The following is a 12615-nucleotide window of genomic DNA, read 5'->3' as shown; positions in this document are numbered from 1 at the left end:
CTTCCTCTCCATCTCATCCCTGTTCCCTCTCCACCTCCACCTCTCCCCAGCTCCCTCTTCACTTTTCCCCTGCTCCATCGCCACCCCTTCCCTGCTCCATCTCAACCTCTCTCCAGCTCCCTCTACACCTCTTCCCTGCTCCCTCTGCACCTCGTCCATGCTTCCTCTCCACCTCGTCCCTGTCCCCTCTCCACCTCGTCCCTGCTCCCTCTCCTTCTCGTTTCTGCACCCTCTCCATCTCTTCCCTGCTCCCTCTCCAAATCTTCCCTCTTCATCTGCGCCTCAAACCCCCACTGCCCCCCTCCAGCCCTCTATTGCTTGCTCTCCACCTCCAGCCATCCACTGCTCATCAGCCCCTCACTGGCCCTCTACCCCCCTACCCCCCCCACTGTAAGTCTCCACAGCGGAGTTGCGGCACTGTTCCCTTACATACTTATCTTTCTACTCATCCACTGTGTCTCCCCCACCTTACCCGTCCACACATACATCTCAACAACCCCATCCTCTGGCACCATCTCGCCCCTCCGCCCCCCGCCCTCCATTGCATCTCTCCACACCCACTGGCTCTCTTCCACTCCACCGGAATCTTCGCCCCCTCCAATACCATGCAGCACCCCATCCCCGGCCCCCTCTACCCCCAAACCATCTGTCTGCGGTCACTCTCCCGTAGAGTGATGACGAAAAGCAAAAGACATTGAGGGGCAGAACCCCTGGAACGCCTTCAATTGAGGGGTCATGGCTTCCTGCAGGGTGGGGATCTCTTTGCAGAGCGTACCCCGTAGGGAGCGGGAAATCTCCATAGCGCCTCAAATAGAAGGGGCCCGACTACACAGAGATCCACAGAGGGCAACTCCGCAGAGATCCACAGAGGGCAACTCCGTAGAGATCCACAGAGGGCAACCCCATAGAGCTCCACAGAGGACAGCTCCATAGAGCTCCACAGAGGGTAACTCCGTAGAGCTCCACAGAGAGCAACTCAGTAGAGATCCACAGAGGACAGTTCCATAGAGCTCTACAGAGGGCAACTCCGTAGAGCTCCACAGAGGGCAACTCCGTAGAGATCCACAGAGGGAAACTCCGTAGAGATCCACAGAGGGCAACCCCATAGAGCTCCACAGAGGACAGCTCCATAGAGCTCCACAGAGGGTAACTCCGTAGAGCTCCACAGAGAGCAACTCAGTAGAGATCCACAGAGGACAGTTCCATAGAGCTCCACAGAGGGCAACTCCGTAGAGCTCCACAGAGGGCAACTCCGTAGAGATCCACAGAGGACAGCTCAATAGAGCTCCACAGAGGGCAACTCCGTAGAGATCCACAGAGGGCAACCCCATAGAGCTCCACAGAGGACAGCTCCATAGAGCTCCACAGAGGGCAACTCCGTAGAGCTCCACAGAGGGCAACTCCATAGATCTCCACAGGGGGAAACTCCATATAACTCAACAGGGGGGGAACTCCATAGAATTCCACAGGGGGCAACTCCGTAGAGCGACACAGAGGGCAACTCCATAGAGCTTCCAGCACAGGGGCAACTACATATAGCTTCCACCCCAGGGGGCAACTCCATAGAGCTCCACAGTGGGGCAACTCCATAGAGCTTCCACCACAGGGGGAGCCTCCATTGGGCTTCCAACACTGGGGCAACTCCATAAAGCGTCTACCCCTGGGGGGAAACTCCATAGAGCTTCCAGCACAGGGGGCAGCTCCACAGGTGGCACATCAATAGAGCTTCCAAAACAGGGGGCAACTCCATAGAGCTTCCACCCCAGGGGGCAACTCCATAGAGCTCCCCCCCCAGGGGGGGCAACTCAGTAGAGCTCCACAGGGGTGCAACTCCATAGAGCTTCACCATATGGTGCAACACTATAGAGCTGCACAGGGGGCCACTCCACAGAGTTTCCACCAAAGGTGGGGCGGTCCTCACCTAAGAGCTCCAAAGGGGGCAGCTTCCACCAATGCGGGCAACTCCACAGAACTTCCACCACAGGGTAGTCCTATCCTTAGAACGCGTGAATCACAGTGGACACCTCTCTTTAGAGCTAGCACTAGAAGGGGGCATTTCTCCATAGCACCCGCCACAGTGTTCCCACACGGCAGCTCTTTCTTGAAGCTAACCGAGCCTGGGGCACAAGGATACCCTGGTGTATGTAAAGACCAGGCGGCTGCAGGGCTCCCTCCCAATGACAGCTATGCTTGAGTGTGACGCAGGACACCTACCGCCTCCAGGAGAGACACGCCTGCCAACACACGAGCACTCAGGGCCCTGACTGACAGACAGACTGCATGACTGACAGCCGAGGGTGAGTCCCGGCATATCACTGACAGCATGAATCTGCACCACGGCATGAGTGACGTCCTGGGGTTCTTTCCCAGGCCATGACTGACAGCCTGGTCTCTGACTCAGGGAATGACTGACAGCATGAGCTCTGCCCAGGCCATGGCTGACAACTTGGGACTGAGTCTCAGGACAGAACTGACAGTCTGGGACTGAGATCCAGGAAATCTTGACAGCCTGGGAATGCATCTCATAAAATAACTGACATCCGATTATAAATCACCACCAATAACTTATCTATCTTCAGTTGTCAGTGATCGATGTCTGGATCTAAGGATCATTTCACTCTTTATCAATCATTCTCTATGGATCACTTTCCTGGATAACAATCGCTCTCTGTATCCATGGATCCCTTGCCTTGTCATGGATCGCTGTCTGTATCTGTTGGTCCATTCACCATTTATTGATCTGTATTTGCATCCATGGATCACTTCTCTGTTTAACAAGGGCTCTCTGTGTATCCCTGGGATCATTTACCAGTTATCAATCCCTGTCTGTGTTCATGAATCCCTTCTCCAGTTATCACTCTCTGTAGCCATGCATCCCTTGCCTAGCTATCGATTGTTCCCTGTAACCATGGATCACTTTACCACTTATTGATCGCTCTCTGTATTCATGGATCTCTTGTCTAGTTTTCGATCGCTCTCTATAGCCGTGGATCCCTCCTCCACTTATCAATCGTTCTCTTTAACCATGGAACCCATCCCTAGTTATCGACTGCCATCTGTATCCATGGATCAATGTAATTCTCCAGTGATCGATCACCATATGTACTTGCCAGTCCATTCACCAGTTTCCGATCTTTCATTGTAACCATGGAACACTTCTCCAATTATCAGTCGTTGCCTGTATCCATGGGTTTATTCTCCAGTTATCGATCGCCATCTATATCCATAGATCCTTTCTCCAGTTATCAATTGATCTTTGTGTCCATAGATCACTTTTCTGGTTATCGATCATTCTCTGTATCCGTTGGTCCATTCGTCAGTTTTCAATCTCGTTTTGTACACATGGATCCCTTCTCCACTTATCGATTGCTCTCTGTATCTATGATTCCTTCACTAGTAACCGATCAGCATCATTATCCATAGGTCCCGTCTCCAGTTATCAATTGCTCTCTGTATCTATGGATCCCTTCCCTGGTAACCGATCACCATCATATCCATAGATCGTATCTCCAGTTATCGATTGATCTTTATGTCCATGGATCCCTTCCCTGGTAACCGATCACCATCTATACCCATAGATCCCGTCTCCAGTTATCAATTGCTCTCTTTATCTATGGATCCCTTCCCTGGTAACCGATCACCATCATATCCGTAGATCTCTTCTTCGGTTATTGATTGATCTCTAGGTCCATGGATCCCTTCCCTGGTAACCGATCACCATCTATATCCATAGATCCTGTCTCCAGATATCAATTGCTCTCTGTATCCATGGATCCCTTCCCTGGTAACTGATCACCATCTTCTCCATAGATCCCTTCTCCAGTTATCGATTGATCTCTATGTCCATGGATCCCTTCCCTGGTAACTGATCACCATCTTATCCATAGATCCCTTCTCCAGTTATCGATTGATCTCTATGTCCAGGGATCCCTTACGTGGTAACTGATCACCATCAATAACCATAGATCCCTTCTCCAGTTATTGACTGCTCTCTGTATCCATGGATCTCGTTGCCATGTATTGATTCCTCTCTGAATCCATGGATCTTTCCCTCAGTCATCTATTCATGTCTGAATCCATAGATACCCATGACCAGTTATTGATTCCCCACTCAGCAGCGATTCCCCCGCCTCATATTATCCAAGTACAGATAACGAACAATCTTTAAAGCAGGCGATCGCCCACTGCCAACCACCCCATGCAAACCCCCCTCCTTCCCAGTCTTCAGTCCCCCAACACCAACTGACCCATCTCTCCTCCCGGCCCCTGAACCCCAAAACCAAGCGGGATGTGTAACATTGACTCTGGTACCCCATCTCAATCAATACCGTGCTGTCCCCACACCTCTATGTTTACATGTGAAGCCCTCTTTCATTAGGGCAACGGACATAGAGCATGACTTTCAGATGCCGAGCACCCCTTAAACATAGTGCACATTCGAGCCACTGGCCCCTCTGCAGCATGCGCCCCCCATTCCATCCCAAATACTCGCCTCCCATGGCCCCCGAGTACCCCAGAAAGCATAGAGCAGCTTGTAGATGCATTATAGCGCCTGGGGCCCGGTGGCTGAAGCACCTTCCCTACCCAGCAGAGTGCACCTATCACCTGGGCAGATGAGCAGCCTAGCGCCAGCTGCAGGCACTCAACCCGCCGTGCTGACCCAGAGGAACCTGTGCGGGCACCTCTGGCCGAACAGGGGGTATTGGTGGGGACGAGACCCAAGGAATGCTGCAGGTTCATGGTACAGTGCAGCGCCTCCACACTTCTCTGGACCAAGCGCCTGGAAAGAACCACTGACAATGGGGGCAACGACAGGCTAGGCCGCTTCCCCCGCCAAAGGCCATACTCCTTGCACAGACAGACAAGCGTGCCCTTGGCATCATGACAACTTATGCCAACTGCGAGAGAGAGACGGGCGATCCATTCCTATGTCAAACTGCCAACTAGAAGAAGTGATGGGAGGCGACTGGGCCCCCAAAGCTCATCCCTAGATGTGAAAGATGACGGCAGGGGCAACGTGCCCCCCAAAACCTCTGCTACCCGGAAGAGGGGATGGGTGGGTACTGGGATCCTCAGAACTCATCCCTAGATGTCAAAGATGACGGCAGGGGCAACCTGCCCCCCAAAACCTCTGCTACCCGGAAGAGGGGATGGGTGGGTACTGGGATCCTCAGAACTCATCCCTAGATGTCAAAGATGACGGCAGGGGCAACCTGCCCCCCAAAACCTCTGCTACCCGGAAGGGGTGATGGGAGGGTACTGGGATCCTCAGAACTCATCCCTAGATGTCAACGATGACGGCAGGGGCAACCTGCCCCCCAAAACCTCTGCTACCCGGAAGAGGGGATGGGTGGGTACTGAGATCCTCAGAACTCATCCCTAGATGTCAAAGATGACGGCAGGGGCAACCTGCCCCCCAAAACCTCTGCTACCCGGAAGGGGTGATGGGAGGGTACTGGGATCCTCAGAACTCATCCCTAGATGTCAACGATGACGGCAGGGGCAACCTGCCCCCCAAAACCTCTGCTACCCGGAAGAGGGGATGGGATGCTACTGCTGACGGGTGAGGGAAGAGGCAGCGGGCCCCCCAAAACATACGCCAAGTGGAAGAGACGATGCAAGACTACTGCCCCCTATCCCCCCAAGGAAAGATGAATGACGAGACTGCCTGACCTCCCCGCCCCCCCCCCCCAAACCTGTGAAGAGTGGCATCAAGAACGGAAGAGCTCCCGGCTCCCCACCCGCAAACTGAAGGCAGCGGGGAGAAAGGACTCAACGTTGCCCCTAAACCCTCTACACACTGGGATAGTCGAGAGAAGCGTCTCTCTGGCCCCTAAAAGTCCCACAAGTGGCAATCGCCGGGGGTCCCCGGCCAGCCATGCAGAGCGAGGCCTCTTACCTGCCGCCTGCACGATCCAGGTGCAGTGCCAGAGCACCAGGGCCAGGCCGATGAGCGGCGCCCCCCTGCTCCAGGGGCCCGGGTCCTTCATGGCAGTCCGAGGGGGTCTCCAGCAGAGGCGGCCGGGCGCAGGGCGCAGGAGGGGTGTCGGCAGGCCGGCCGGGAGGGAGGGAGGGAGCAGCTGCTGGTCTCACGGCTGCCCAGACTCGAATACCTCCATCGAGAAGAAGCCAGGGGTGGCCCACTCCGGAATTAGGATTTTTTTTTATTGGGAGGGGAGTGTGGGGGGGAGGGAGGTAGGAGGTGGGTGGTGGTGAGGGCAGGGGGTGGTGCCAGCGCAGGTTGGGAACGGATGCTGGGGCTGCTGTGGGGCTATGCGACGGGTAGCAGGAGTTGATGGGGGGCAAGGCCAGGGAGGACGGGGCACAGGAGTGTGGGGATGGTCTTGGGATGCTCAGGGGTGCTGCTGATGGTCTATTCCAGGGTGACGTGGGCACATGCCCGGAGTGGTGGCGGGCTGGGCTGGGCCTGAGGGGGTGTCAGTGAGCTCTCTTCTCTGCTCTGCCCGGGTTTCACGGCGGCCGCAGTGACCTGCGATCCCCAGTCACTCACGCTCCAGCCCCGAGACTACGGAGGGCAGCTGAAGTGTGAGCCGAGCAGCAGCCACGCCCCCAACCCAGCCACACCCCCGCCTCCCCTGGCACAGCCCACCCCTCCTGGCAAGGATCCTCCTGCCACTGGGGTCACTCGCAGCTCCCACCCCAAGGAGATAGCCCCGCGCCTGCCCCTAGACTGGCGCAGCCCCCAGCATTGGCACAGCCACCTGGCCAAAAATAACCCCTGGCTGGCACAGTGCCAAACCCCCCTGCCCCCGGAGGAGGACTAAAGCCACGGACCGAAGGAGATAAACGCGTGCCTGCCCCAGCCCTCAGCCTCAGGCCTGGCACATCCTCTACCTGCCCTGCCCTGCCCTGCATCACTCACAGGCGTATGCACAGGCGCGTGCCAAGCCCCCAGTCCGGGCACAACCCTGACACTGAGACCGTACAGCAGCTCTCCACACAGGCACGACCCTAGGGGGACAAGAGTGAAAAAGCAAAAAAACGGGACAGGGCAACTAACATAAAATTAGGACTAGCTCTTGAAAGTGGCTGTCAAGGCACTACACTTAACTGCGATTGGAGGAGAAGGAGGTTTAAGTGTTACTTGTGGAAGTATTATAATTAATTGATCACAAACCCCCACTATCTCAATTCGTGAAACGCGGCATTTTTTCTGTGCTGTGTGAGGCTGTGCATTCCTGCCTGCCAGCTAAAAATCAGGGCCACTGCATTTTCCAAAGGAAAAATAATCGTGAGAAAGGGGGCCAGAACACCCAGTTCCGGGACACTCCCGGCAAAACCGGAACGTCTGATCACCCTACCCAACCCTGGCACTAGCCTCTATCACTAAAACAGCCCCCATCCTGGCACAACCCCAACCCTGGCACTAGCCCCTACCACTGACACAGCCCCAAACCTGGTACAGCTCCCAGCCCTGGCGCTAACCCAACCCTGGCACAGACCCCAAACCTGGCACAGCTCCCAAACTTGGGAAAGCCACCACCACTGGCACTAACCCAGCCCTGGCACTGCGCCCTATCAAAGATACAGCAGTTTAACTTGCCATAGCCCCCAACCCTGACCCCCAAACTATGGCCCTGGCCCCTATCAATAACACCCCCACCAAACCTGGTACAACCACCATCCCTGGCACTTCGCCCTATCACTGACAGAACCCTTAAGCCTGACACAGCTTTCAAACATGGCACAACCCCAACCATGGCACTTCCACCTGTAACTCACAGCCCCCAAACCTGGCACAGCTCCCAACCCAGACACAATCCTAACCTTGGCACTTGCTCCTATCACTGGCACAGCCCTTATGCCTAGCTCACAACCCTCGCACTACCACAACCATGGCACTAGCCCTTATCACTGACACAGACCCCAAATTTGGCAAATACAGCATCCCTGGCACAAACCCAACATGACACTGGCCCCTATCACTGACACAGCCCCCAAACCTGGCACAGCTCCCAACTCTGGCACTAACCCAACCCTGGCGCTGGCTCCTATCACTGACACAGCCCCAAAACCCGGCACAGCCAGCAGCCCTGGCACAACTCCAACCATGGCACTAGCCCCTATCACTGACACAAACCCCAAATTTGGCAAATCCAGCATCCCTGGCACAAACCAAACATGACACTGGCCCCTATCACTGACATAGCCCCCTAACCTGGCACAGCTCTCAACCCTGGCACTAACCCAATACTGGCACTGGCTCCTATCACTGACACAGCCCCAAACCTGTCACAGCTCCCAACCCTGGCACTAACCCAACCCTGGCACTGGCCCCTATTACTGACACAGGCCCCTATCACTAACACAGCCCCCAAAGCTGGCACAGCTCCCAGCACTGGCACAACCCCACCCATGGCACTGGCCCTATCACTGACACAGCCCCAACCCCGGCACAACCAGCAGCCCTGGCACAACCCCACCCATGGCACTGGCCCCTATCACTGACACAGTCCAAAACCTGGCACAACCCGCAGCACTGGCACAACCCCACCCATGGCACTGGCCTCTAGCACTGACACAGCCCCCAAACCTGGCACAACCCCAACCTTGGCACTTGCTCCTATCACTGGCACAGCCCTCATGCCTGGCATAGCTCTCAACCCTGGCACTACCCCAACCATGGCACTAGCCCCTATCACTGACACAGACCCCAATTTTGGCAAATACAGCATCCCTGGCACAAACCCAACATGACACTGGCCCCTATCACTGACACAGCCCCCAAACCTGGCACAGCTCCCAACCCTGGCACTAACCCAACCCTGGCACTGGCCCCTATCACTGACACAGCCCCAAACCTCTCACAGTTCCCAACCCTGGCACTAAACCAACCCTGGCGCTGGCCCCTATCACTGACACAGGTCGCAAACCTGTCAAAGCTCCCAACCCTGGCCTTAACTCAACCGCAACCCTGGCCCTTATCACTGACACAGCCCTTAAGCCTGGCACAGCTCTCAAACGTGGCACAACCCCAACCATGGCACTAGCCCCTATCACTGTCACAGCCCCCAAATCCTGCGCAGCTTCCAACCCTGTCACAGCCCCAACAATGGCACCAGCACTTCCCCCAAACATGACACTGGCCCCTATCACTGACACAGCCCCCAAACCTGGCACAGCTCCCAACCCTGGCACTAACCCAACCCTGGCACTGGCCCCTATCATTGACACAGCCCCAAACCTCTCACAGTTCCCAACCCTGGCACTAAACCAACCCTGGCGCTGGCCCCTATCACTGACACAGGCCGCAAACCTGTCAAAGCTCCCAACCCTGGCCTTAACTCAACCGCAGCCCTGGCCCTTATCACTGACACAGTCCTTAAGCCTGGCACAGCTTTCAAACCTGGCACATCCCCAACCATGGTGCTTCCACCAATCACTGATACAGCCCCCAAACCTGGCACAGCTCCCACTCTCATCCCTGGCTCAACCCTAACCATGGCACTGGCCCCTATCACTGACACAGTCCTCGAGACTGACACATCTCGCAACACCGGTACACTCCCAACCATGGCACTAGTCCCCATCATGGACACATCCCTCAAACCTGGCACAGCTCCCAACCCTGGCACAGCCCCAACTCTGGCACTAGTCTCTGTCACTGACACAGCCCTGAAGCCTGGCACATCTTCCAAACCTGGCACAAACCCAACATGGCACTTGCTCCTGTCACTGGTACAGCCCTCATGCCTGGCATAGCTCTCAACCCTGGCACTAACCCAACACTGGCACTGGCCCTTATCACTGACACAGCCCCCAAACCTGTCACAGCTCTCAACCCTGGCACTAACCCAACCCTGGCACTGGCCCCTATCACTGACACAGGCCCCTATCACTAACACAGCCCCCAAACCTGGCACAGCTCCCAACCCTGACACAATCATGACCATGGCACTAGCCCCTATCACTGTCACAGCCCCCAAATCCTGCACAGCTTCCAACCCTGTCATAACCTCAACCATGGCACCGACACAGCCCCACGCCTGGCACAGCTCCCAGCTCCCAGCACTGGCGCAATCATAACCATGGCACTGGCCCCTATCCCTGACACAGCCCCCAAACCTGATGCATCCACCTTCCCTGGTGCTAACCCAGCCCTGGCACTAGCCACTATCACTGTCACAGCCCCAAATCCTGCACAGCTTCCAACCCTGTTATATCCTCAACCATGGCACCGACACAGCCCCACGCCTGGCACAGCTCCCAGCACTGGCACAACCCCACCCATGGCACTGGCCTCTAGCACTGACACAGCCCCTAAACTTGTCACAACCCCAACCATGGCACTTGCTCCTAGCACTGGCATAGCCCTCATGCCTGGCATAGCTCTCAACCCTGGCACTACCCCAACCATGGCACTAGCCCCTATCACTGACACAGCCCCAAACCCAGCACAGCCAGCAGCCCTGGCACAACCCCACCCATGGCACTGGCCCCTATCACTGAAACAGCTCCCAACCCTGACACGAGCCTCTATCACTGACACAGCCCCCAAACCTGGCACAACCCCACCCATGGCACTGGCCACTAGCACCGAAACAGCTCCCAACCCTGACACAAGCCTCTATCACTGACACAGCCCCCAAACCTGGCACAACCCCACCCATGGCACTGGCCTCTAGCACTGACACAGCCCCCAAACCTGGCACAACCCCAACCATGACACTTGCTCCTATCACTGGCAGAGCCCTCATGCCTGGCATAGCTCTTAACCCTAGCACTACCTCAACCATGGCACTAGCATCTATCACTTACACAGATCCCAAACTTGGCAAATACACCATACGTGGCACAAACCCAATATGGCACTTGCTCCTATCACTGGTACAGCCCTCATGCCTGGCATAGCTCTTAACCCTGGCACTACCACAACCATGGCACTACCCCCTATCACTGACACAGCCCCCAAACCCGGCACAGCCAGCAGCCCTGGCACAACCCCACCCATGGCACGGGCCTCTAGCACTGAAACAGCTCCCAACCCTGACACGAGCCTCTATCACTGACACAGCTCCAAACCCTGGCACAACCCCACCCATGGCACTGGATTCTAGCACTGACACAGCCCCCAAACCTGGCACAACCCCAACCATTGCACTTGCTCCTATCACTGGCACAGCCCTAATGCCTGGCATAGCGTCAACCCTGGCACTACCCCAACCATGGCACTAGCCCCTATCACCGACACAGCCCCCAAACCCGGAACAGCCAGGAGCCCTGGCACAACCCCACCCATGGCACTGGCCCCTATCACTGAAACAGCCCCCAACTCTGGCACTAGACTCTTATCACCGACACAGTCCCCAAACCTGGCACAACCCCACCCATGGCACTGGCCCCTGTCACTGACACAGCCCAAAACCCAGCACAACCAGCAGCCCTGGCACAACCCCACCCATGGCACTGGCCCCTATCACTGATATAGCCCCCAAACCCGGCACAACCAGCAGCCCTGGCACAACCCCACCCATGGCACTGGCCTCTAGCACTGACACAGCCCCCAAACCTGGCACAACCCCATCCTTGGCACTTGCTCCTATCACTGGCACAGCCCCCATGCCTGGCATAGCTCACATCCCTGGAACTACCACAACCATGGCACTAGACCCTGTCACTGACACAGCCCCCAAACCTGGCAAAGCTCCCAGCACTGGCACTACCCCAACCATGGCATAACCCCTATCACTGACACAGCCCCAAACCTGGCACAGCTCTCGACCCTGGCACTAACCCAACACTGGCACTGGCCCCTATCACTGACACAGCCCCCAAACCTGTCACAGCTCCCAACCCTGGCACTGGCCCATATCATTGACTCAGGCCCCTATCACTAACACAGCCCCCAAACCTGGCACAGCACCCAACCCTGACACAATCCTAACCATGGCACTGGCCCCTATCACTGTCACAGCCCCAAATCCTGCACAGCTTCCAACCCTGTCATAACCTCAACCATGGCACCGACACAGCCCCCAAACCTGGCACAGCTCCCAGCACTGGCACAACCCCACCCATGGCACTGGCCCTATCACTGACACAGCCCCAACCATGGCACAACCAGCAGCCCTGGCACAACCCCACCAATGGCACTGGCCTCTAGCACTGACACAGCCCCCAAACCTGGCACAACCCCAACCATGGCACTTGCTCCTATCACTGGCACAGCCCTCATGGCTGGCATAGCTCTTAACCCTGGCACTACCTCAACCATGGCACTAGCACCTATCCCTTACACAGATCCCAAACTTGGCAAATACACCATCCCTGGCACAAACCCAACATGACACTGGCCCCTATCATTGACACAGCCCCCAAACCTGGCACAGCTCCCAACCCTGGCACTAACCCAACCCTGCCACTGGCCTCTATCACTGACACAGCCCCCAAACCTGTCACAGCTCCCAACCCTGGCACTAACCCAACCCTGGCACTGGCCCCTATCACTGACACAGCCCCAAACCTCTCACAATTCCCAACCCTGGCACTAAACCAACCCGGGCACTGGCCCCTATCACTGACACAGGCTACAAACCTGTCAAAGCTCTAACCCTGGCCTTAACTCAACCGCAGCCCTGGCCCTTATCACTGACA

General features: G+C 56.4%; 1 protein-coding gene across 8 annotated transcripts in view; it reads right to left on the bottom strand.

The window, feature by feature from the left end:
• Positions 1–6499, bottom strand: part of COL11A2 (collagen type XI alpha 2 chain) — a 279999-nt gene extending 273500 nt beyond the window's left edge. For 3 of the 8 annotated variants that reach the window (XM_069635252.1, XM_069635253.1, XM_069635255.1), the window contains exon 1: positions 5900–6497. In XM_069635252.1, the coding sequence (XP_069491353.1) occupies positions 5900–5990 (91 nt within the window). In that variant the 5' untranslated portion in view covers positions 5991–6497. Of the gene's footprint in view, positions 1–5899 lie in introns of all 8 variants that reach the window. The other 5 variants (XM_069635251.1, XM_069635250.1, XM_069635254.1 and 2 more) reach the window with 3 other exon arrangements.
• Between the last annotated feature and the right edge of the window lie 6116 nt (positions 6500–12615).

This window comes from Ambystoma mexicanum, chromosome 13 (genome assembly GCF_040938575.1).
Source record: "Ambystoma mexicanum isolate Mex_15411 chromosome 13, UKY_AmexF1_1, whole genome shotgun sequence".
Classification (NCBI taxonomy): Eukaryota; Metazoa; Chordata; class Amphibia; order Caudata; family Ambystomatidae; genus Ambystoma; species Ambystoma mexicanum.
This window is presented reverse-complemented; position numbering and strand designations above follow the sequence as displayed.